The sequence below is a fragment of the Bubalus bubalis genome, chromosome 5 (assembly GCF_019923935.1).
Source record: "Bubalus bubalis isolate 160015118507 breed Murrah chromosome 5, NDDB_SH_1, whole genome shotgun sequence".
NCBI lineage: Eukaryota > Metazoa > Chordata > Mammalia > Artiodactyla > Bovidae > Bubalus > Bubalus bubalis.
Window position 1 is genome coordinate 123942346 of NC_059161.1, and position 26265 is coordinate 123968610.

General features: G+C 57.4%; 1 protein-coding gene across 2 annotated transcripts in view; it reads right to left on the reverse strand.

The window, feature by feature from the left end:
• The window catches only part of MACROD1 (mono-ADP ribosylhydrolase 1), a 154185-nt gene extending 128396 nt beyond the window's left edge, over positions 1-25789 (reverse strand). For both annotated transcript variants that reach the window (XM_025286593.2, XM_025286594.2), the window contains exons 1-3: positions 25451-25789; positions 15241-15342; positions 14021-14137 (exon numbers count right to left, since the gene is read on the reverse strand). In XM_025286593.2, the coding sequence (XP_025142378.1) occupies positions 14021-14137; positions 15241-15342; positions 25451-25748 (517 nt within the window). In that variant the 5' untranslated portion in view covers positions 25749-25789. The remainder of the gene's footprint in view (positions 1-14020; positions 14138-15240; positions 15343-25450) is intronic.
• Between the last annotated feature and the right edge of the window lie 476 nt (positions 25790-26265).

A 26265-nucleotide genomic window follows, 5' to 3' on the forward strand; every position in this document is an offset into this window, starting at 1 on the left:
AAAAAAGAAATGGCAGGAGAGATTCTGAGGCCCGACCATGTCGGTGTGTACCAGTCACTTCCCCAGCAAGTCGCCAGGGGATCTTCTTGATCCAGGGATCAAACCTTCATCTCTTGCATTGGCAGGCAGATTCTTTACCACTGCACCACCAGAGAAGCCCCTTCCAGCTATGACAGTCAACAAAGAGTGACCCAGACGTGGATAAATGTGAGCCCTGCCCCTTCACCCTCGGCCACCTGACCTTTCAGGGCCAGAGGCAACCCTGTGGTTCATTCCCCTCCAGCGCTTTCCGTATTTCAGCGGACAAACATCGCAGGCCATAAAACTGATTTCCAAAGTCTATAAAGGCGATAACATTTAGCCCAGAAGAATAAAGTCCCTCCTTCCCCAGGGTAACAGCTGCCAAGAGCCGTGGCAGGGCCCTTTCTGTAGCTGGGGTGGCAGGCACCGGGACCAGCCTGCAGACATCCCTACACCAGCTGACAAACGACGACTCAGCAAGCGCCCGGAAGGCTGCAAACCTCTTGCTCACCTTTACCCTGACTGCCCGTTGCACTGGCTCCCCCAAAACCAGCGAGGGCACACCGGCACCCTGGGGCCACCTCTCTCCCACCCGGCACTAAGCTCCCGGCAGAACAGCCAGACCACAGATTGCAGGCCACCATCCTGGTGCCAGCCAAGGCCACCCCTCTGCTCTGTGCCACGCTTGCGTGAGCCTCCCAGGAGAATAAAGCCGCCATGACCTCCATGTGACAGAGGGGGACAGGGTGCCCTGACCTCTACCAAGCTCTCCAAACACCCCCATCCTGGGCTGACGCCGCGCCCACTCACAGATACCTGGAACTACGTGGGGTTACCATGGGCCCACTGCCCTCACTCACTCACTCACTCATTCAAGGGTGACGTGGCCCAGTGGACAGTACAGGATCTGGTTCAAGCTTCCTGGCTGGAGATTAGTCACCAGCTTTCCAGGCTGAAAAGCCACCCGCCAGGTCATTGTTACACTGATTGCCCTGGTCAGCTGGACCAGGAGGGGACCATGGTCTGGGGCTGTGGGGCAGGAGGCTGGGCCAGGATGAGGGCAAAGTGCCAGGGGCAGGCCTGCCAGCCAGAGGGGAGGGAGACTGCCTGGAGACAGGGGGATAGACAAAATGACCCCAACAAGTCCCTTCCAGGCAAGGATGAAACAGGGTCAGGAGACGAGGCATCCAGGCCCTGTTTTTTTTAATCCCACCCTCGGGACAAATCTATGTGCAGCCAACAGATCCACACGCAAGGGTGAAGGAGGGACCCCCCCCCCAACCAGGGCTGTGGGGATCCCCCTTTCAGAAGTCACTCCTCCTCCTTCTCCAGGGTTAAAGCACATCACGGTATGGAATTAGTTATGGGCTCAGCATCCAGCTTCACCACAAAGAGGTGGAGAGAAATAAGGCTCTTCTCATCAAGGATGCCCCCCTGCAACGGGGCTCCCAGAGTACCTGCGGGAGCTCGCAAGGTGGGCAGGTGGGGTGCCAGCTCCGGGGGCTCTCCAGGCTGGCTGTGGGGCTGAGAGGCGGCATTTGCATGGAGAGCCTCTGTGGCTCTGGAATGTATGCAGCTGCCTGGGTGTAATTCCTAAGGCGAGACGAATCTCCAGGCCACTTTTCTCAGCAGGAACAAGTCTTTTCTTCAAATCGATGGTGACACATTTTTAAACTCTGATATTAAGGAGGGAAAGATTTTCCGGCCCCCTGGGGGCAACCCTTATTAGTCACTGGCTCATCTGAGGGAAATCACAGTGGCAGACCCAGTGGGCCTACGCGAGGCAAGAGGCCCAGAGGCCAGGCGACAAACAAGAGGGCAGAGGGCCCTCCCAAGCCGGGAGCAAAGCTGCGAGGGGGGTTGCACTTAGAGGCGGGGTCTGGAGCAAGGAGTGAAGCAGCCGTAGGCAAATAAAGAATAGCTGGTAAGGGTGGCAGAGGCAGAGGAGAAAGTATGAGAAAGAGGCATGAAGCTGAAATATAAGTAGACTTCCAAGTTTAGAGTCACAGAACCAAAATCTTATTTCCCATTTTGCTATGGCTGCCAGGAAGCTCAAAGCCATTTTCCTTTTTAAAAAAATGTATTTATTATTTATTTTTGACGGTGCTAGGTCTTCACTGCTGCCCTTGTTGTACAACTTGTTGTACAACTTTCTCTAGTTGTAGCTAGCGGGGGCTACTCTTCATTGCCGTGCACAGACTTCTCATTGCGGTGGACTCTCTTGTTGCAAACCTTGGGCTCTAGGGCATGCGGGCCTCAGCAGTTGTGGAGCATGGGCTTTAGTTGCTCTGTGACATGTGGAATCTTCCCAGACCAGGGATCGAATCCATGTTTCCTGCATCAGCAGGTGGATTCTTAACCACTGGACCACCAGGGAAGTTCACGGCCACTTTTCATACACAGTAGAAAGAGAATTGTTACAAAGGCCTAGTTTTGAGGTGTCTTCTGGATGGGGCCAAGGTAAGTACCAGGAGCCAAGCTGCCCAAGCAGTCACCAAGAGCATAAAACACAAGGACAGGTATGAACCGTGGGCCCTGATTTGACCAGACACCAGCATTCCACGGGCTGAGCAAACCCGGGAACAAGGCAAGAGGCCAGCAGGTCAGACAGCACGTGCCAAGAGCATCCAGGCCAGAGGATTCCAGGTGTGGCCAGGAGCACAGGGCACATTTCTATTAATGCCCAGGCCAGCATCCTCCTTGTCACTTCTTTTTATTCCTGTTTTAATGGTTCCCCGGTTTTATTATACCTGTTTTTCAGTGGAAATAGGTAGCTTAAACATTCTTTAAAAAATCAATTCCAGCTCAAACGCCTACTTGCTCGGCGGTAACAGTCACCATTTATTGAGTTCCAATGACTTGCCAGGCATTTGCATGCATCTCCATCCCCCAAACCACCTTCAGAGAAGGCGTCACTCTCCCGGGTTTACAGACGAGGAAACCGGGGCTCAGAGGGGAGGTGTATCCTGCTCAAGGTCACAGGGTCTTGGAAGCGGCTGCAGCAGCCCTAGTCCCTGGCGTGTCCCCACTCCCACCCCCTGAGCCCCAGAGCCCAGCACCCTGCTCCACGAACCAAACGGGGCTCCCATCTGCCTTGTTAGGAGGGAGACTTTGCTGAGGCAAGGTCAAAGCCGGGGAGGCCGAGAGGTAGTCGGTGATCCACAGAGTTCCATCACCCCCCACCCCGGCCCTGCCTGCAACTCTCTGGTCCCTTCTCTGCCAAACTCCAAGGCTTCAGCTGGAACCACCCCAGCTTCCCATGACCCGTGAGCCTCACCAGCAGGTTCTCCGCTGGCTGACAGGCTGGCCTTAACGCCTTTGACGGAGCTATAAAGCTCCCGTCGCAAATGTCAACTCTGGGCCATTTGCTCCGCAGATTTCAATGTTCCTGTTTCTCCTCAACAAGGCAGCTCTTGCTTCTCAAAAGGGATGTGGCGTTTGATGATGTTTAAACCTACGTGAAATACAGCCAGGCAGCGACAATGAAACATACGCGGGCCCCTGCCGGCAGGGGGACGGCTTACTGCCGGGCCTCTCTCTTCCCACACGCTCCTCAGCAGCCACTGCAGCTCAGCTCCTATTTTTATGGCAATTACAATGTCCAAAGAGGGGGAGGAAGCAGCGATGGGGAGGAGGAGGGTGGGCACCACTGTACAAGGACCACTTGTTGCCTTTGGGTGTGGGTGATCTGATAGGGATTCAATGAACCGAAGCAGGTGATGCCAGCCGGCCGTGTCCACCCCTTGCCGCCACCCTCTCGGGGCCACACAGGCCCACTGGGGCCACCCAGGTCCACAACCAAGTACGTGATCTCCCCCAGGGGCTACAGCCCAAGCTGCTAGCTTCCAAGTCCTCGCTGGCTTCTGACACTTCCACAAGGACATAAGAAGCTGCAGTCCCTCACCTGCCCAGTATGTAAGGCAGAGGGAGCCCCCCTCCATGGCTGTGCCCACTGGGCAGGCCTGCTTCCACCCAACAGCCCTCACCGAGATGCATCGTTAGTTCCCGTTCTTTTGTGTCCCCCCTGGGGACCTGCTGTGCAGATATTCTCAGGCGCCCCCCCGCCCACAGATGGGCACCAGCCATGTGCCAGCCCTGTCCACGGATGGAGACCTGGGGTCAGTGGGTCCTGCCGCTGCCCTCCAGGGGCTCCAGTCTAGTGGGTGGTACAGTGAGATGCTTCACTCATAAGAATAGTACTCAGCATTTACTGACCCCTCCAGTGTGCAAGGCACTACAGATACTCACTCACTTTCTCCTCTTAATCTTCCCCTGGGGTGCACACTGGAAACAGACCTGGAGAAGCAGCACGTGGGACCAGATTTTACCCCAGTCTATTGATATCTTGTGAGCAGCCTCCAAGGTCAGCCGTGCTGCACCGTGGGGGCCCTCCAGGCCTGTCCCCACCTCCACTAGGACAGCTGCACCCTTTCTATAAGTAATAAATCAAGACTGTGGGGCTGGCGGGGGAGTGTAATTTCCCTGGTGGTCCAACGGTTGGGACTCCTTGCTTTCACTGACGGGGAGAGGGTTCGATTCCTGGTTGGGGAACTAAGATCCCACAGGTTGCTGGGTGTGGTCAAAAATAATAATAATAATAAGATTACAGGGAAAGGGAACCAGTGATGGGGTCACTGCTGCCAGCAGGGCCTGAGGAAACATCAGCACAAATAATTTACAAAGTAACTAAATGAGCCCCAAAGGTGAGCTTCTGAAATTCAAGAAGACCCCAAGGAGGAGAGAGGAGGGGAGGGCTGGTGGCTTCAGTTCTTCCAGCTCAGCGGAGTCCACCAAGTGCTAACAAGAGAGCTTCAGTCAACACCCCACCCCACCCCCGGGAAGGGGGCCATCCCCTGGCCGGGGCTGTTGCCATGTGACACACACACCAGTCCTGGCAAAAGCAGAGCAGAGGGGTGGGGGGCTAGCCCACCTGCCCTGCATGCTCGTGGTCTGGAGACCCCAAACCCTTCCTGGCAGTCAGGAAGGGCCCTCCTCAGCTGCCTTGGGCCCAACAAGTGCTCAGCTCACCACAGGGAGGCCAGGAAGGTGCTGGTGCACAGCAGGCCTGGTTCCACGGAACCAGCCACCACAGCGGGCACAGAGCTGGCACTTCCTGGGCTTCCTCTACCCCAGACGTCATCATGCTGAGTGCCCCCCACGAACTGTCTCCTTTCAAACTCACAACACCGGGTCCTGGAACACTTATATCCCCATTTCACAGAAAGAAAATTGAGGCTCAGAAAGGTGAAGGAGCTTGCCTGAAGCCACACAGCTGGTGCACAGTTGAGCCAGGACTCATGCCCAGGACTCTCCAACTCCAACTGCAATGTCCTGAGTTGGAGACTCCAGAGCTGGTGGGGCTATCTAGACAGTGGGAGGTAAGGGGGCTGGGCGGGGGGGTGGCGCTGAATCCTTTGACTCTCTTCTAGGTCATACTCATTGTAAGGGCTGATGCTGAAGCTGAAGCTCCAATAATTTGGCCACCTGACTGCAAAGAGCCGACTCATTGGAAAAGAGCCTGATGCTGGGAAAGATTGAAGGCAAAAGGAGAAGTGGGTGACAGGATGAGATGGTTAGATAGCATCACTGACTTAATCAACATGAGTTTGAGCAAACTCTGGGAGATAGTGGAGGACAGAGGAGCCTGGCGTGCTACAGTCTATGGGGTCATAAAGAATCAGATACAACTCAGCAACTGAATAACAACATATCCTAAAGGCCACCCCAAGTTGGGACCAGGCCAGGTCTCACCCAGGAGCCCCCAAAGTCAGACTCTGACATGTGTGTGAGCCCACCCTAGGGGTCTGGCGAAAGTGTTAGTTGCTCAGTCATATCCGACTCTGCGACTCCATGGACTGTAACCCGCCAGGGTCTTCTGTCCATGGGATTTGATGGCTTACGGTGAACAGTGTGGGATTCGTGATCTCTGAAGAAGAAGATCTGGCTTTGGGACCAGGGACCAACTCTTGATCACTCAAGAGCTTCTGTGTAGCAGAGTTTTATTAAAGTAAAAAAGATACAGAAAGCTTCTGACATAGACATCAGAAGGGGGATGGAGAGTGCCCCCCCCTTGCTAGTTTCAGCAAGCTGTTTTACGTCTGTTAGAAAGCTATTAATCAGATGACAGAGAACCCTCAAGTCTGAGGGAGTTTCCCCGGCCCCTCTCCCACAATGCGCATTTTTGAGATAGGATGGAATGAGGTGTGTCAACCCCAACCATTAAACAATTGATATGAATACTGGTTTGTGGAGCTATTATCAGCCCAAGGTTTGAGAAAAGGAAAACAGTTAGTCTTTGGTGGAACCATTTTGAAGAAAGGCAAATTCCAAAGCAAATACATAGTTTCATTAACATAGCTTAAGAAAAACATTTCCATAAGAAAAAAAAACACCTTAGCTCAAGGTGTGAGAAAAGTTAAGTTCAGGTGGAACCAGGTGTCATCATAGCAACACAGAATTTTAAGAGACACTTGCAGCCCATTTCCTCCGTTTGGAGACCCTTGGCCTTCCTGCCTGTTACCCTCTCAGATTCTCTAGGCAAGAATACTGGAGTGGGTTGCCATTCTCTTCTCCAGGGGACCTTCTCGACCCAGGGATCGAACCCGAGTCTCCTGCGCTGCAGGCAGATTCTTTACCATCTGAGCCACCAGGGAAGCCCAGCGGTCTAGAGAAAACAGATTCATCTCAACACCTCCACAAACAGCACTGTCTGCAGAGCTGCCTGTTGAGAGACAGGGAAGGGGCCCCCAGTTTCCAGAGGGATCTCTGGCTCTCAGAGTCCCTTCACCTCCTAGGGACACAGGGCACCCATGCGTTAAATGGCAGGCAAGCCACAGCCTCCTGGGGAGGCCCGAAGCCGACCAGGCAGCCCTTTGCCAAGGCGCTGGCGGATCATTCCGGGAGAGCGAGCCAAGGCCTGCAGATCCAGCCCTTTTCATGCTTGGCCAATTTAATGGTCCCCATTAATTTCAAAACACACACATTCCCACAAGCTCCGGCCTCCTCAGCTCAGTGCCCGGGGTGGAGAGCACGCTGGGGACACAGACGGGCACACAGGTGTGGGTGAGGCTGGGTGTCCTCAAGGACAAGAGGAGCCGGGAGGAAGGGGCTCGGGGCCCCTCGGAGGGGGTGGTGGGCGGCGGAGCCCTGCCCCTCCCACCCCCCTACCTCCGTTTCCTGACCAATTGCTCCTGGTGATGGGGAGAAAGAGACACAGGAGGAAGGGCATGCTAGAGAGTGACCCTGAGCAGGTCACTGTCCCTCTCTGGGTTTCCCTATGACACTGCGACTGTCTTGGCAGCAGGCCAAGGTCACTGAGCCTCACACTGAGCCAGGAACCTCACCAGCAGCGTCCTCATCTACACGGGGCTTTAGTCCCTTCCCGCCCTGACTTCTGCGACCAGAGGGGCGGCGTAGGGCCTGGGCTGGGGCAGCTGACGTCCCAGCGGCCCGGGGGGAATCACTGGTTCATCTGGTCCCTCCTGCCAACTCTCAAGGACATGTGATCACTCATTCATTCAACAAACAAACGTTTGTTGAATGAATGAGTGAGTCTCAGGACAAAGGGTCAACCAGTCCAAGGTCTGCAGCCCACTATCACGTTCCCTCTGGAAGGACAGGAACAATCTGACCGTCAAAGAGAAACTTGGCAGAAGAGCTTGGGGGGAAAGGACCTGCCGGGATCCTCAAGTCCCGCCCGTTGGCCAGAGCTCGGCTCACTGGACCAGGCCCCGCAGGCCCTCGAGGGAATCTCAATAATTCAGGAGAGATCCATCATTTATGAATTTACGTAACCGCTTCTCGACCTTGTGGAAACGAGCCGTCCTCCTCCTGCAGTGGTGGAAATCAGGCCTTGGCAATGTCTCCGGTCTCCTGGGCTTTCTAATGTGGGAGAGGGGGCTACCTGCAGCCCACACCTCTCTGTTGGCCACTCGGCCCCTCACCCCCAGACTGGACCCAAAGGGAGCTTCTGAAAATGCAAGTTCAATGACGTCCCTGTCAAACCCCAAGATCGAAAGATGAGGGTTTGATTCCTGGCTCGGCCTTTTTACCAAGTGCTGCGCCCCTTGCGTGCCTCAGTCTCCTCGTCTGTAAGCTGGGGGAACACGAGTGCCAGCCTCAGAAACGAGATGATATGTGCAGTGTGGGGGCAGCCCCTGGCCCAGGGGGAACAGGCAAAGGCACCCTGCCCCCAGCGCAGAAGCAGGGCTCGGTGGGGGGCGCTCGGGGCGGGCACTGGGCCACAGGACAGGAAAGCCACAGGAGTTGCAGCCCACCACAAGGCCTCGCGGGGCCAATGAACCTGGACCCTTCTTTTCTGCACTGATCACCCACCATGCCCCATTTCCGCCCCACTTCTCTATGTCCCTGCAGGGAGGACAGATGACAACACACCCAACCTGGGGACTCAGATTTTTAAACCAGAAAAGAAAAAGGGACAAAGAGAAGGTAGTCCCAGCTACTCTTTAAAAAGGTGTGTGTGGGGGGAAGCATTTCCTGGAGGCTCTGGAGTCCAGCAAACCTCCCCATCTGTGCCACTACTGTTTAACTGTGTGGCATCAGGCAAGTGGCTTCAAGTCTCTGAACCTCAGTTTCTCATCAACACCATGGGGCTGATACAATAAGACCAAGAGGCCAGGAGAGGTAGCATGGGGTGTGGATATACCAGAGAGAGAAACCCTCAGCTCAGAACCCACCGTGGCTTATTCCTAGCCCCCAGAGTTTCCCCTGAGTCCCACCTCCTCACCCCTCCCTGCAAGCGCTCTCCCTTTCTCCCCTTGTTATATCCTTGTCTGACTTCTGACTCAGATCCCCACTTCTCAGCTCAAGTGCTGCCTCCTCCAGGCAGCCTTCCAGATTGCCTCCCACCTCTGCAGGTGTGACTCCCATCCCTCAGACACTCTACTGTCCGTTTCCATTCCATTCGCATGTTTCACTTTGCATTTGAGGATTGAGATTGAGTCTTTCGTAGCCCAGGGCTTACCCCAGTGCCTGGTACACGACAGGCCTGCCATATCTGTCTGCTGAACGAATGAATGAAAAACTACACAGGAGTTCAAATTCCAACTCGGTCACCTGCCCAGCTAGGGCATGTTATCTCGTCCTCTGAGCCTCAGTTTGATCACTGAAGATGGGGATCATCCCCTGCTTTGTGGGGATGCCATGCGGTCAGCATGGAGGGTGAGGCCCGTCTCACCTGCACTCCCCAGGGGCCAGGGCCCAGTGAGGTCTCCAAGGCTCACAGGTTCCTGCCTGCCCTCCATGCCCGCCGCGGGGAAGTTGCTGCTGAAGGCGGGCGGCTGCGGAGGCCCGGCCGGCCGGCAAGCCTCAGCAAACACATTTAAATCTGAAGTGACAGATAAAGCGATTTACGGCGACAGTTTAGCGTCAGATCACTTCCCACAAGGCAGTCGGCGTCCCTCGGCCCCCCTGCTTGCTAGTCCATCAAGGCGGTCTCTAAATCACTGGCTCGGAGCGGTGGCCCAGGGACAGCCGGGGGCCGGGCTCCTCCGGGCCCTCCAGACAGCAGCAGGAATGAAGGGAGGGCTCTGGCTGGCTTGGGGGGAGGAGGGTGATGGAAGCAGCTGGCAGATTCTCACAAATCAAAGCCCCAAGACTTAGGGAAACAGAGCACCACTTCATGCCTTATTTTAAATAAATAAGCAGCTTAAAAACCTCCCAGAGCGGCCAGCTTGTCGCTCTGAAACATGGCTTCCCACCCGTTCCGCAGGGCTCGGGCCCACGCGCCTGGGCCCCTCAAAGGCTCCCCTGACCCCCTGCGCCTCCCGCCACCTCCTTGCAGAATTAATTGGTCCCTGAGGCGACGCGTGGCGCTCTGTTCAGACCGCGCTTCCACTGCTTTGTCACATTATATTCTACTTAGTTGCTCTCACGCTGACTTTCCAATACTAATTTACGGGGGCCTCACTACGTGCCAGGCCCTTGGCCCAGGGCCAGATGGGCCTGAGTGCATGTCGCCCTCAGCCCCACTCTCTGGGGCGGGGCCAACGACGCTCCATTTTCCAGATGGGGAAATAGAGGCTTGGAGACGCCGGACCGGAGGCCGCAGCATGGCTGACTGGAAAGTTACGATTCCCAGCTAGCTCCTGGCCTCTGTGCCCACAGCCCTGGCACACCAGCCTGAGACAGCTGGGCAGTGTCTGGGGACACTCGGTCCCATCATGTCCTGAAGGTCAAAGCTAGCAATCGGACCCTGGAAGGACCCAGAGGAGGGGTCTTCCTGTGTGACAGGACACTTCCTGCCTGAGACTCGGCTGTCTGTCAGGAAGTAGGGGCCCACAAGCACGGGCTTGGTTTGCTGGGAACTTCAAGGGCATGGAAGGGACCCTCTCAAGGTCACGCTGCCTCCTCTCACAGTGCTCTCCCATCTCGTGGCAAAGGGAAGACATGAACACTCCAGAAGCTGATGCACCTCACCCCCCGGGGGGGATTCCCCAGACCTGAGCTTTCTCCGGAGGAGACACCAGCCTGGTTCTCCCCACACGCAGGGAGAGACGTGGACCAAGCTGGAGAGGCAGGCGCTGCCCCGGAGAATGGGAGCTTCAGGAGCTCTCTGGCTTATCTGGGCAGCGTGGCAGCCCAATATAATTAAGATGGATGCCGTGTGCCCCCGTGGGCGGGAGCCACGGCCAGAGCAGATGGCCGGAGCCCCAGACTCTCCAGGCTCTGCCCGAGCAAGTGGCCTCGGCCAGCAGCCAGTGGGGCAGGTCCCAGGAGGGCCTGGGGGCCTGCACTGCACTAGGGGGGGTTGAGGGGCTTTGGTCCCGTCCCCTGGGACCTCATGCCCTGCCACCGGCCAGGCACATAGCCTTCTACTCAGCCCCAGCCCCCTCCATCTACCACATAACACAACAGTGTGATACACACAACAAACCACACACACGCATCCACTGTCACAGGCGCACACACAGCACACACACCCCAATCACACATCACACACCAACAGAGCGGAATAAAGACCAGTCCTGGACTTGAGATGCCAGGGGAACATTTGGGAAACAGTCTGAGTCTCCAAAGTCCTGAGAGAGGCCGTGGGTGGAGTCCCTCTGTGGGGAGGGGAGGAGTAAAGAGGGCAGGCAGGGAGGACACCCAGGGTTCCCCCTAGGGATGGGCTGGAGACCCCCCCCAGCCCCAGCTCTTCACAATGGAGGTGGCTCCGGGGGTGCGGACCCCTTTCTCTCACAGGCCCTTTCCATAGCCCTGCAGGCCTCCCCCTCCACGGTGCCCGCAGCTGGAGCCAGGCCCAGGCAGGATGGCATCTTCCCCACCCTTCCCCATCAGGCCTCGGGGACAAGGAAAGACGCCCCCCACCCTGCCCCCACCCCCACAAAAAATCCAGAAGCTCCACAGCAGACCTCAAGCCCCCAGCCCTGTCCGACCCACACAGCTCCCCATGGGCCACCGATCCCAGCCGGGTCAACGCTGCCCTTGACTTCAAAAATAAAAATTTAAAAATTCCCACCCAGAGATAATTGCTGGGCTCCTTTTGCTCATTGTGGCGGCTCGGCGGTCGGCGCTGAGAAGCAATTATTCACGGCTAATGAGTATAATCAAGTCAAATAGAATTTAATGGACACGTATTCTCTTCCTGCTTGAAACTTTACATATGAATTAAGCACATATGGGTTTCACGAGGCACAGACCAGATTTATGCAGCCCCGAAAAGCCCCGCGTTGCCGCGACTTTTATTCCGCTAATAAACACGCTGATTTACGGGCTCTAGGGGGCGCGGGAACCGCGATCTCTGCTGCCCCCTGGTGGGCGGCGGCCACAGGCTGAGCCAAGGCTCAGGGAGGACGCTGGAGGGTCCCCAAACTACCAAGGACCCCTGAGATCCGATCAAAGCCAAGGCCACTCAAACACCTGGCCGGGAAGACCTGGAGGGGGGGTCTGCAGGGGATGCCGGCTCTATGTGGGAGCTCTGCTGCGTGAGCATCACAGTTCATGAGGATCAGCTCCTAACAGGGTTCCCACTACCTACCCCATCATGCAAGCCCAGGAAAGTCCACAGAGAAGGCGAGTCCCCAGACAGGTGTGGCAAACACTGCCGGCCTCCAGTTCTGGAGAATCAAATGAAGCCAGGGCCAAAGTGCTTTCCAGAGGGCACGAGAGGCCGATAGAGCCACTGCCCTCTGAGTCTGGCCAGGCACGGGGGTGCTCGGGAAGAGCCATTAATCATTCCTACAGCCTCGAGCAGACTCCAGAGCCCCCAGCCTGCTCTGTCTGCCTCCCACCAACACCCTGCCTTGGTTCCCACACCCTCCCTCCCGCCACCAACCATCCACCTGGCTGTGAAGGAGGTGACAAGACGTCCCACGCTTCCCTCTGGCTGCTTTGCAGCTCAGAAAGAAGGGCATGGTGTTGGCCAAAAAGTTCACTCCGGCTTTTCCATAAGATGTTAAGGAAAAACTCAAAGTTTTTGGCCAACCTACCTGAGCAAACTCCGGGAAGCAGTGAAGGACACGGAAGCCTGGCGTGCTGCAGTCCATGGGGTCGCAAAGAGTCGGACACGACATAGTGACGGAACCAGAACATCAGCGGGGCACCTCGCACACCCTTGCCAGTGACTGCAGGGCCAAGGGCACCAGGAAGGGCAGCCTCACAGTGCTGTGGCACTGTCCCCTCAGCCGGGGCCCTGCGGCTTGGTCCTTCCACCCCAGACCAGCCCTCCAGGGTCCAGGCAGCAAAAAGACCCTTCTCCTCTGGGCCACTATGACTTGTCTTAGCCCTGAGTCCCTCACATGGAGACCTCCCTGCCACCCACCATCCAAGTGGCCCGAGAGAAACACAAGAGCAGAAATCCCACCTCCTCTGCTCGGAGTCAGAACTCCTGCCTTCCCGTGACTGGTCACCTGTGCCCTGAGACAGGCGATGTCGGGGGAAGGAACACCCCTGTGGCCACACAGGTCTGCGAACATCAGCGAGGAGACGCACTCGCAATGCCACTGCCGGAAGGACAGCCCCGGCCACCGACACGCAGGCGCTGAGGGGCCGCCGAGCTGCCCCTCTCCCCAGGTCTCTCAAGCCCTGTCACTTAGCCAGCGCAGCATGGGCACCACCCAGAACCAATCACTCGGCCACTCCACACCCCGGGCAGCTCTGGGGTCCGCCAATGGCTGCAAGCCCAAGGGTGAGACAAAGGAGATTCAAGACCCTCCTGGGGTGCCCGAGACTGTGCAGCTGGGCCAGGGGGGCTTGTGCAGCAGAGGTTCCCTATGAATCGAAGTCCAAGACAAGAGGGTCCGCCCAGGTCTTCGAACCTTTCTCTAACAAGGAGGCTCCTTCCTGTGCCGCCTGGTACCCACAGTGTGGGGGAGGGGGGTACAGATCCCACTCGCCCTTGTCCCCTGAACCATGTGAGCACCCGCTGGACTTGACCGTCCCCTGACACCCCACTCCTGACCTCGGCCAGACAACCACCACCTGGAAGGATTACAACCACCTTTCTCCCGCTCCCGACAGGGGAGAGAAACAGCAGACTCCTCAACATATCACAAGAAATGGCCAAGCCAGCAAGATGCTGCAGGGAGCCAAGCATGGGCGCAGGGCCTCTGCTCCCTACCCTTCCCCTGACACGCTCCCTGACATGCTCCCTCGCCCGCCCCCCATTCAGAGCAGGGCCGGGTGGGCAGGAGGCGGAGGAAGGAAAGCAGTGCTCGGGGCCATCTGCAGCCCCCAAGGTCGGACCACCCCCTCTGGCCTCTGCCTTCCTGGCAGGGCCGCCCGGCGCGATTCCAGCCCAGCTCGCTCCCTTCCCGGCTGCTAATGGGTCTCAGAGCTTCGAGGCAGCTCAGCCAAGGCATCCCTGACCCGGCGGGTCAGGCTTTCCATGGGGAGAGGCGTCCGCGGCGCCAGTGGGCCACCCTCAAGTGGCAACCAGAGCCTCACTGGAGCCAGGTGGCATCCGAGTAGGCCTGGCACAGGGACGAGGTGGCCGCCGGGGTCTCGGACTCAGGCCCGGCCCAAAGGCCCCACTCACCGGCGTTGACGATGGCGTCCACCTCCAGCTTGGTGATGTCACCTCGGAACAGGGAGATCTTCTCGTTGAGCTGCTTGTCCTTCTTGTACTTGGGCTCCTCCACCTTCACGGTCACCCCTGGAACAAGCAGAGGCCGAGGGGTGGTCACGGGGAGGCCCCCATGGTGGAGCGAGCCACCAGGGTCCCTGGTCAGGCAAACCCCCATCAACCGCCCTCTGCCTCCAAAGGCAGGGTGCCTCATGGGGACCGATGACCCGATTGAGGACAGCCCACACTGACCAAGCGCCTACTGTGTGCAGCACACACTTGTCTCCTTGAATCTTCACAGCAATGCTACACACAGGTAGAGAAGCCATGCCATCCATCCCCGTTTTACACACTGGGTCACCCAGACCTGAGGCTTCCCAGGTGGCTCAGTGGTAAAGAATCTGCCTGCCAATGCAGGAGAGGAGGGTTCAATCCCTGGGTCGGGAAGATCCACTGGAGAGGGAAATGGCAACCCACTCCAGTACTCTTGCCTGGACAACCCCATTGGCAGAGGAGCCATGGACTGGTGGGCTATAGCCCATGGGGTCGCAAAAGAGTCAGACACGACTTAGCAGCTAAACAACAACAAACACCTGAGACTTGGGAGCACTACGTGTGTTGGCCCGGGTTCCCGGTCACCAGCTCTGCAACGTGCAGGGCTGAGGTCCTCATGAGGACGCTGACCCGCAGGCCACTGCACCAGGCTGGCAAATCCCGGCTCTAGCAGCCATGGCATCGTGCGTCTAAGGCTCAGTTTCCCAATGACATAACGGGGATAAAAGCCAAACCAAGGACTTCCCTGGGGCTCCGGTGGCTAAGACGCCACACATCCAGTGCAGGGGGCCCAGGTTCGATCCCTAATCAGGGAACTAGATCTCGAATGCTGCAACTAAGATTCTGCACTAAAGCCAAAACCAAAGATCCCTCAGGCCACAACGAAGACCTGGTGCAGCCAAACAAATAAATATTTTTTTAAGAAAGAAAGAAATCATTTTTCAACAAACTACCAAATCTACCTCAGGCTGTGTTAATAATGAAAAGCGGTGACACGTCAAAGTGCCCCGTGAAGAGCAAGCACTCATAAATGCCGCCACCCTTCTTCTCTTTGGCCTCGTCTGGACGATTCTCCCCAGACAAGGGTCTGCAGGGACCACACCACGCTCAGCCAGCTGGGTCCCCAGATCAGGGCCTACCTTTCGCCGTCTCCTTCCACGTCGGGATCTTCTTCAGCCTGACGAAGTCCCGGCAGAAGTAATGTTCCTCCCGTTGCTTGTCACTCAGGCCCTTCAGAAACGCTGCAGCGGGATGGGATGGGACAGTCAGGCGGGCGGGGAGGGGAGCAGCCCAGGGGCCCCCCCCACCGCCCCCCCCACCGCCCACAGGTCTCCTGTCCTCCGTCCAGGGAAGGCTCGCTTTGTCCAAGGATGCAAAGCAGCCCTGTGCATTCACCCTTCCGCAAGCTCACGGGGATGGCATGCGGAAGGAGGGTCCCCTGGAAGAGCTTGCCCCACCCCCTTTGTTAGGAAGGGAAATTGAGGCTGATGGAGGTGGAGGGTGTCTCTCAGGGGTTCAGAATTAAACTCTCCCAATTGCCAGCTGCTTCCACACCTCTGAGCCCCTAGTATCCTCATGTATAGAATGGGGATTAAGACAGCCCTTGCAGAGTGATTTCAAGCTTACTCATACATGCTAAGGCCAGGCAGGTTGGTGGCACTGAATCAGTTACATCATCATTGCTGTTATGTGTAGGCAGCGGGACACAGGGAACCAGGACAACCGTCCTCCTCACAGGCCGGCAGAACCAAGTAGGTGTGGTACCTGTTTGCGGCATGGCCCCTGCATTGCCAGAAGTCTCCCTCCCAGGTGTCCCCCAGCTTGACTCAAGGGCATGGCTGGAATCGTCCCCATTTTACAGATGAGCAAATGGTCCCAGGAAGGTTAGGAGGCCACCTGTAGTCAGACGGCTAGTGATTTGAGTGGGAAGCTAGGCCCTCCTCATCCACTCACAGACTCTGGGTCCATCCAGGCTGGTTCCCCTTGCTGGGCCTGGTCTTCCCTTTGGGCCACACCAGGCAGGGGAGCGGAGGTCCAGGCTTGCGGCTCATGGGCTCCCCCTGCCGGCCCGAGGCCACCAGGGCAGCCGGGCTCAGTCAACCTGCTCCCCTCCACCACTCCATCCAGACTCTGGCTCCCCTGGCAGTCTGAACACACATCAGTCAGTTAACAGGTTTTTACTGAGCTCCCACCATGCACCAGGCTTCCAAGGTGGCGCCAGTGGTAAAGAACCCAATGTAGGAGACATAAGAGACAGGTTTGATCCCTGGGTCGGAAATATCCCCTGGAGAAGGAAATGGCAACTCACTCCAGTATTCGTGCCAGGAGAATCCCATGGACAGAGGAGCCTGGTGGGCTACAGTCCACGGGGTCACAAAGAGTCGGATCTGACTGAAGCAGCTTAGCACGCACACACGAACCACGCACCAAGCTTGGGAGGCAAGGTGAGGTCTGGGGCCTAACCGAGCAGAGGGGAAGCCGGACCAGCCTCCTGGAAGAAGTACCCCCAATGTGTCCGGTCTGCCCCAGGAGCGGCAAATCACTGGAGAAAACTCCCACCAACTTAGCAGAGGCTCCCTCTAAACTCTCCATCTCCCCCAGGTGGCCAAGGCAGCTGCTGCTTTGAAGTGAGTCCCCCCTCCCCCTTCTCCCTCTCCAAGCCTCCTCCACTCATCCTCCCACTCAGACAGCTATGGGGTGCTGCCTCCCCTCACACACATATACCTGCCCACATCGCGTTCTCCCTCTCTCGGGTCAATGGGCACAAAGGTCCATCCTCCCAGCCGATGCTGCCCAGCTCACCTCCCAAGGATTCCTCCTGCGCTCCCCCTCCACCAGGCTGCCCTCAAACACCTTCTCCTGTACCCGCTCTACGAAAACAGAACCCTCCCTCGACCCCGCATGCCACGCACTGTAGCTGTGGCCTCCTCTCTCTGCCGCTCTCCTCCACCGCCTAAGTTCTGTCTCCACGTCTTCCTCCCCCCAGCCCCACCTCTCCGTCAAGGCCAAGGTCAGAGGCACCATGCTGGCCGCCTGAACTCACTCACTGGCCCTTTCTGGCCTCCCTTGTGTGCTCAGCACCCCAGACCCCTTCTTCCCTCTCTGGACCCCGCCTCCGAGCCCCAGGCCGCTCCCTGGCCCTCCACAGCCTCCTTGTGGCCTCCCTTCTTCCTTAATCCACGCCCTCTTTTCTTTTAAAGATTTTTTTTCTTATGTAGACCATGTTTAAAGTCTTTGCTGAGTTTGTTACAATATCCTTTCTGGCTTTTTTGAAAAACATTTTGGCTTTCTGGCCCTAGGGAATGTGAGATCTTAGCTCAAGGGTGGAACCCACACCGCCCCCGCCCCCCCCCCACTGGAAGGCAGTGCCAACCACTGGACCACCAGGGAAGTCTCTCTCCCACAGTCTTCACGTCAATTCCATGCATCCCAAATCCCGGGTGCACTCCCAGCTTCTCATCTCTTCTGAGCATTTGCCCCCCAAGGCCTGCAGCCTGCTCTCATCCCCAAACTCTCTGCATGCAGAACTGAACCTCGGACCCCTCCGTCCTTCCTACCTTCTCAGTGGGTGGCCCCAGACTTTGCTGGGGCGCCCAACCAGGCGTCTTTCCTTTTTCTTCCTTCCCCCTTCTATCCATCTACAGACTGTCAGATTTATCCCCACAACACCATGGAAGCCAGGCCTTCTGCTTATCCCCTCCAGGGCCAAGCCTCCATCATTAACTGCTCCCTAGCAGCAGCAACAGCAGGGCCCTCCGGAAGCCCCCACTCCCAGCTGACTCCCGGTGCCCACCCTGACACAGCAGCCCAGAGATCTCAGTCAGAAGCTGTCTCTTGGTGCAAAGCTCAGCTCAAACTCCAGGTGCTTACCCATGCTTGGAGAGCCCACCTCTTTCCGCAACCTCCTCCCGTGCTACCCTCCCTACCGCACTTCAAACCTGAGCCTTCCAGTTCCCCCAGCAGCCAAGCTGTTGCCTGCCTCAGGGCCTTTGCACCTGCTGTGCCTCCCGCCTGGTCTTCCTTTACTGCTCCCTGCCCCCTCCTCCTGGCCCTCCCCCTCCCCAGAATAGCTGCCTGCCCTACCATCTGTGTTCTGCTAGACCCTGGCCGTATGCGGACCGGTCGTATTTATGCTGGATTCTCAGCAATGGGCACAGCATAGGGCACATGTGAGGGTCCCTGGGGTGAATCAGTGAACCAAGGATCTGAGACCTGAAGGCTGAGGGCAAGTTTGCTGAAAGGACAGGGTCTTCTGGGAAGAGGGAGCAGCACATTCAAAAGCCTTGATGTAGGAGAGAGCCTTTGCATGGGGAATGGAGCGAGATCTAGAGCAGCTGGACTGGAGAGCAAAAGCTAGGCCCTGGGTGCCTCCCCAGCTTGTCCGAGGCCCGCGCTGGCCCAGGGCCCAGCCGTGCAGGGGTTTCCACTCCGCTCTTGCTCCTCGGTCCCCCAGGTTTGGGCTCATGCCCCCCGACTGTTGTGTTCATGGGCAAGGCGCTTACCCTCCCAGCCTCAGTTTTCTCATCTCTAGAATAGGGACGAGGAAGGCCCTCCCCAGCACCCGAGCTTGCTGTGAGCGAGAAGGTGGCTGTGAAAACGCAGAGGAAGCTGTTGGGCGCCGTCCACACATCAGACACACTCACTCCTTCCTGGGGGTGAGATCTGCTGGTGCTGCTCAGTCGCTAGGTCCTGTCTGACTCCTTGCGACCCCATGGACTGCAGCCCGCCAGCCTCCTCTGTCCATGGACTTCTCAGGCAAGAATACTGGAGTGGGTTGCCATTCCCTTCTCCAGGGGACCTCCCTAACCCAGGGATCGAAGCCAAGTCTCCTGCATTGCAGGCATATTCTTTACCATCTGAGCCACCAGGAAAGCCCTTTTAAGTTATTTGGGTCCCCATATTTGTCATCTTGCACAACTGTGACCAAAGTCCCCCTCTGAGGTCTCAGGGTACTCGAGTACCAGTACTCACAGCCGGATGGACTGTGGCCAATGAAAGCCCATGCTGTGACACCGGAGGGGCTGGTCCAAGGCGACCCTACAGGACTCCCACAGCAGAGTTCCTCTGGCTGGGGCTGCCTCAGGCACCCAGAGATGGCTCATGTGCCCTAGCAGACACCATCTGGCAGAGACCACCACCTTGCTTTACAAAAGCAGCTGAGCAATCGGCCCTGGTCACAGGCAAGCAGAAGGAACCCAGGACAGGAGCTGGCCCAGGGCTCTGTCCTGCACTGTCCCCCCCAGGACTCGGGGCCTGCTCTGAGTGACTCCCAGCCCCCACAGCCCCTCTTCTCTCCAGCAAAGACCAAAACACGGCTCTACTTCCCAGAGACAGCCAACGAAGACCGCCAGAGCTGCCTACGTGGCCACCAGCAGTCTAGGTGCCAGCCCTGGGGACACCTGTCAGCCTGCCCTTCCGGTCTGTGGTCCCCAAGTGCATACCTCCTGGGGCCGGTGTGCGGGGTGCCAAGTCCTCGTACATCTCCAGAGCAAAGTGGCGACCCAGAAGAGCTACAGGCGGTGCTAGTCTGATTTATGGGAGAGGAGAAACCAGCTGAGGACCTGAGCACTGTCTTTAGGGCCTCAGCTTCACCTGCCAGGGGGGCTGCCCCCAGGCTCCCTCAACTAGGTCCAGGAGGAGAGGCAGGACCCTAGGGTTGGCATGCGCCCCACGCATGTCTTTTTTTTAATATATATTTTTATTTATTTGGCTGTGATGGGTCTTTGTTGCGGCATGTGGGATCTAATTCCCTGTCCAAAGATCGAACCCAGGTCCCCTGCATTGGGAGCGAGAAGTCTTACCCACTGGGCTACCAGGGAAGTCCTGCCCCACGCATTTCTGACACGCACTACCTCCCTCTGCCAGAAGCACAGGTGCAGACTTAAAGCACAAGTGAGTTTTATTTTTCTTATACAAGATGTACAACATACGCTTTAATTTTCTTTCTTTTTTGGAGAGGTGAGAGTATTTCACAGCTCAGTGAAACAGGTGCTGGAAAAAAGATGTTTGCAGTAAAGTTTGATGGGGAGGTCTGACCCCAGACAAAGCTTTTCAGCAGCTCCCAGGCACGAAAGCTGAGCTGCAGGAAGCAGGTTGTGCCAGAACCATAAAGTGCAGTGGGCGAACAGGAATTCAATGATGTGTTTTAAGAAGTGTCTTTATGGAGCTTCCCGACGGTGTTGGGAAAGGTTGAGGGTCGGCTGGTGAGCACCTTCTCTTCTGGAGAAGGCCAGGTGGGCAGGGCTGATAAGGGTTGGGCTCTGGGAACCCTGCGGCAGGGGCATTAGTCACCCAGGCTCCCCGTCGTCCCCGGAGAGCAGGTGCTCGTCAAAGCCTGTGGCACGAGCCATGGGGAGACAGCAAGAGGCACCCTGGAGCTTGTCTACCCTCCTAGGCCCCCCTGCCGCCCCCCTGCGCTGCCATGTGCCAAGGCTGCTTTCCCAGAAGACAGGTGGGAGAGGCCCCCCAATTCCCAGGTGTGCCTGGAAATTTTCCCGGTTCAGCAGTCCAATCAGATGAATTGTCCATTCTGCGCAAAAGCCCACAGGGGTTGAAATCAGGCTTCGCCCCGCCCTGTGCAGACAGGCTGGAATACATGGGCCTGATCCTGAGCCCAGGGAGAGGGAGTGGGTCAGGGCTCTAGCACTCGAGACCATGGCGGAGACAGGTTTTCATGAGCCCAGTGTCTCCAGGGCCAGAACAGAGCAGAGAGAGGAGACAGACCTGAGGGGTGGCAAGGAAGGGGGGCTGCTGGGGACCCTTGGCTGCTGTGTACAAAACAGTTTCTAAGGTGATCCTAGCACAACTTACAAATCGGGTGCTGTTGATCCCATTTTACAGATAAGGAACCTGAGGCTCAGGGAGCATGGAAGCAGTGGTGCTGGGGCTTGCCATGTCTGATGACACCAAAGTCCATTCTCTTTTTAGCACACAGCTCCACCCCTACTGCAGGCCAGAAGGGACCTGCCCTTCTTCTGGAGGCCAGGCCCCTCCTGTGATGACAAAGCCCCCACTGCCTGACCTTAAGCCCCCTCACACTGTCACGCCTTATAGAAGGACTGTTTCCACACTCTTTCTAATGAAAAGGCATAACCTGGGGTGGGGGTAATGAGGCATCCTAGAACTGAGGGAATTAGGCTAAAAGAATTAACCCCTGGCCAGTGAAATTAGATACTGCAGAGGTCTCTCAAAGAGACTGAACGTCTCCTGGGTGGAAGATCCAGCCTGATGGTATTTACTTATTTAGAGAGAAAATAGGTCCATACAAGTGGGCTGTCAGCCTAAAGCCAGAACAAAGGAAGGCACAGAGCCCAGGCCAAATGTGGCCATCTGTCCAGAGGGCCCACTGGACCATGAACTGAGGCTGCTGCCCTTGGGGCCCAGAGCAGGCACTCAGCTCTGCATTTGGGCTGAAACACGGAGCAACTGCCCAAGGAAGGTGGGTGGGTGTGCTCAGGACAACGGGATCCGCTTCCAAGTCACTCCACCATCTCCCTAGTTGAGAGCACACGCTGCTGAACAAACTTCAGACTACAGCTTGGCTTCTAACATTGTGGTGCTGGAGAAGACTCTCGAGAATCCTTTGGATTGCGAGGAGATCCGACCAGTCAATCCTAAAGGAAATCAAACCTGGATATGCATTGGAAGGATGGATGCTGAAGCTGAAGCTCAGCTTTGGCCACCTGATGGTTAATTCCAGTGAGTTCCAGAGCCAACTCACTGGAAAAGACAGTTATGCTGGGAAAGATTGAGGGCAGGAGAAGAGGGTGGCAGAGGATGAGATCGCTAGATAGCATCACCAACTCAATGGACATGAATTTGAGCAAACTCCAGGTGACAGTGACGGACAGGGAAGCCTGGTGCGCTGCAGTCCATGGGGTCGCAAAGAGTCGGACACGACTTAGCAACTGAACAACAATGGCTTTTCCACAGGGAGTGGAGGCCCTGCCCAGGCACACATGAGTTTCCAGATCCGCTGCTATTCTATTTCCCACCATGAACTGCACCTCAACCCTCTGAACTATGCATTAGTCTCCTGTGAGTTTGGTTACTATGTGCCAGTCTTTGAGAGAGGATCATCTCAGGCACAGACAGGAGTTTAGCCCTCCTTGTAGGTATATCCCCAACAGAAAGGGGAGCATGTGTCCATCAAAGACACGTGCAAGGATATTCAGAGCAACTTTACTCCCAAATGTCCCCAACTGGAAACCAAATGGCTACAAGAAGACTGCATGTACAAACTGTGGCACAGCATGGGACATCACCCAGCAACGAGAAAGAGCGAACTGCTGGTACCCCAATAACAGGGATGAGTCCCACAGACATCGAGTAAAAGGACTTACACACTGTGTGTATGCCTCTGCTGACGTGAAGTTCAAGAGAAAACAAAATGAAGAGACAGAAGAAAGATTAGCTGTAAGGGGTACTGATTTACCCCTTACAGCCCAAAGGAAAGAGCCCCTTCTGGGGCAATGGCAGTGTTCTACCCATTGACCAGAGCAGCGGTTGCACAGCTGGATACCTACGTAAAAGTACACTGACTGGAGCAATTCCCTGGCAGTCCAGTGGTGAGGGGGCTTCCCCAGTGGCTCAGTGGTAAAGAATCTGCCTGCAGTGCAGGAGATGTAGGTTCGATCCCAGGGTCAGGAAGATCCCCTGGAGGAGGGCATGGCAACCCACTCCTGTATTCTTGCCTGGAGCATCATCATGGACAGAGGAGCCTGGTGGGTTACAGTCCATGGGGTCGCAAAGAGTCGGACACGACTGAGCAACTTAGCACGCACACACGCCAGCGGTTAAGACCTGGCTCTTTCACTGCCGTGGAGCTGGGTTCAATCCCTGGTCAGGGAACTAAGATCTCACAGGCCATGCAGCCAAAAAAACAAAAAGTACACCAACTGTACACTTAAGGTCTGTACACTTGATGTACTTTACAATATAACTCAGCTGAACATGTAAATGAATGTAATGAAGAAATAGTGTGGGGATCTTCCCAGATCAAAGCTTCTCCGGGAGTTCCCTGGCGGCCTATTGGTTAGGATTCTGGGCTTTCACTACCATGGCCTGGGTTCAGCCCCTGGTCGTGGAACTGAGATCTTGCAAGTTGAGCAGCACGGTCAAATAAATAAATAAAAGATCAAAGTTTGAACCCTAATCAGAGGCAGAAGCCACTTGAGGCAGTCTCCCAGTGTGGTGGTTTTAAAAATATGCCCCCAATTCTTTGATCTTCTTCCCTTCCAAAGGTGGACACTAATTCCCCTCCCCTTGAATGTGTACCAGAGGCCTTTAAGCCAGCAGCCACTTCACAGGAGCAAGCCCCCTGGGAAGGGCCCTCTCAACCTCTAACCAAATCCCCGCCTCCTGAGAAACCATGAGCCTGGCCACCCAGCAAAGCTACTCCCAGCTTCCAGACCCTCAGGGACTGAGAGATAATACAAACGTTTGCTGTTTCAAGCCACTAAGTGTCCTGATAGCCTGTTATCAAGCAGCAACAGATAACTAAAACACGATCTTTCTGTGTCGCCCCCACAAACTACCACCTAATGGCTTCTGGTGGGGTGGGGCTTCCACCTAGGTCTGGGGTTCCTGGGACAAGCCCAGCCTCCCCACACTGCCCCTGCCTGCATGAACTCGGGAGCTCAGGCAGCCCTGCCCGCCACGTCTTCTTCAAGCACCGACCTTTACTGGGCATTGTCTCAGTGCCCTAACACATCCTCCTGCTTCTTCACCTGAGCTCCATGAGGGGAGGGTCCCCGCCTCTCTCCCCAGCACGGCAGTGCTGGCCACACAGAAGGCGCTGGATAAAAACGGACCAAATGAATGGAAATCCCAGATCCTAGCAGACAGACACCACAGCAGCCTGGGAATTCCTGGCCCATCAGCTTCAAGAGGTCTGGAAGTTTTCAGCGCCGGCAAGGAGTGGGAGGGGCGGAGAGCTGGATCCTACAGAAAGCGGCAGACCCAGGAACAGGTGTCTGGGTGTCTGGGCCTCCAGCCTTCCAAGCTCTCCTTCCCACCACCCTGGGATGCTGTTCTCTGACGAAGAAGGGAAATCAGGGCTCCCTGTGGGGACAGTCCCCGTGCCAAGGAGCCACTCCCCACTCCCCACCCTGACCCTGGATGTTCGGGGGCCAGGGCTTGAAGGGGTGACAAGCACTCCTTTTGCCCCGGGAGCAAAGTCAAGTGCTTCCGGCTGGTGCTTTAAGATCCCAGCGAAGGCACTGCAACTCAACGACAGGAGTAGTTCATCTTGAACTCTACCTCCAATCCCAGAGGACGCCTCCCCTAACCCTCAACCGCGGCCCGCCCCAGGCCTGCCTCCCCAGCCCCATTGGCTGAACCCTCGCTACCGCAAGTCCCAGCCAATGAGCTGCTGTCCCTGCCCTTTTGAAAGGCGATCCAGCCGGGAATGGTCACAGGAGGCCAAGTAGCGTGCCCCGAAGGGCAGGGGCAGCTAGACTAGCAGCCAGGGCTATTTCAGGCTCCGCAGATCAGGTTGCCTGCCTTCTCTCTTCTGTTCTGGCCCCTGGGACTCATGCCCACCAGGACTCATGGCCCGCGCCGCAACCCCCACCCCGACCCCCCGCCGCCCCAGCCGGAGGAAATAGCTTGATTCCTGGGTGTGGGGAGCAGGGGTGTCACTGTTCTTACAGACACAACCCCCTCTCTCGGCCCTGCCCCGCCCCCCTCCTCCGCCCTGTGTCCCCCAGGAATGAGGCAGAGACAGCTCACAAGTATCCAGAGGCCAACGATAAGGGCTAAAGGGCACCAGACCACGTGCCCAGAGAGGCAGGCCCCGGGGGGCATGGGGGGAGGTGTGGCCGGCCTGCCCAGGGAGGCCCGTTCCTTGTGGCTATCTGATCCCACCAGGTGGGATGCCAGCCCCAAAGCCCATTCCCTGCCACTCTGTCTAAAATGTCACCACTGGAGAAACCACAGTATTGCAAAGCTGGGGGAGTTGAGAGCCTACTGTGAGATCTGAAGCAAACTCCAAGTGACCGTGGGCTACTCGGCGCAGGCGCCGGGCCTCAGTTTCCCTCCTACACAACAGATTTAGGTGCGAGGTCCTGGGTGCTGTCTGGGGGAGCCCCGCGACCCCTTTCAGTGAGGTGAGGCCACCCTCCTCACACTGCCTCCGACTGGGGCCCTTGACCTGATCCGGGGGAAGTAGTTTCCGGGGCTGGGCACATGTGGGGCATGGCTGTAAATGGGAGGGGGGGTCCATACCAGGCACATGGGACCTTAACTTCCCCAGTTCTCTGGGGTGGACGAGGCGGCTAGTGGGGTGCTGTCCAGCCGGAGAATGCCCACGGAGGGCCGCCCTCGCGCCCCCCTCCTGCTTACACTTACATTTTGCCTCCTTCCAGTCGGTGGAGGTGCTCAGGTCCACCTTCGCCGCCATGGCCAGGGGGGCCCAGGTGCGCACCCCGGCTTTCCGCCCCACCGCCGCCGCCCCCCAAGCCCCAACTCCCGCTGAGGTCCGCGCGCGCGGGTGGTGCGCGCTCAGGGACGCCGGGGGACCGCACGCACTACTGCGGGTCCTCGTGGCACCCGGCGAGGGGCCGGGCCAGGGGCGCGGGGCGCCGAGCAGCTGCCCCGCTGCGCGCAGCTGTGCCAGGAGGCGGGACACTCGGCTCTGCAGAAACATGAGCAGGCGGCGCGGGGCGGCTCCCCGCCCACTTAGACTCTATTTACCGTGCTCAGGGAGTCTCTCCCTTATTTAATCGGGGACCAGATGGCGCGTGCCAGCCCGAGGCGACCTGCTTGGGAGCCAGCGGGCCGCGCGGCCAGTAAACCCAGGCGCGCCGCTGGGCACCCTGGAACTTGTAGTCCCGGCCGCAGACAGGCCCCCGCACTCGTAAACACACGTGCGCGCCCCGCCCAGCCAGCCGAGTCGCACAGCGCTGGAGCCCGGCTCTCGAAAGGCGTACGCCCGCCGTGCGCCTCCCCTCGGGGCTGGAAGTTGGCAGCCTCCAACTTCCTGGTGGGCGACGCCTCTGGCCTCCGACCCTGTCTCCGTCTCCGCCTCTCCAGCCGAGTGCACGGAGGCGGGCGTAACTCCTCACCGGTCACCCGGGCCCCACCCTACCCGCAGTCCCCGGGAGCCGCGCGTCCCCGCCGCCCGGGGGGGGGGAGGTGAGGCGAACGGGTAGGTCCGGTTGAGC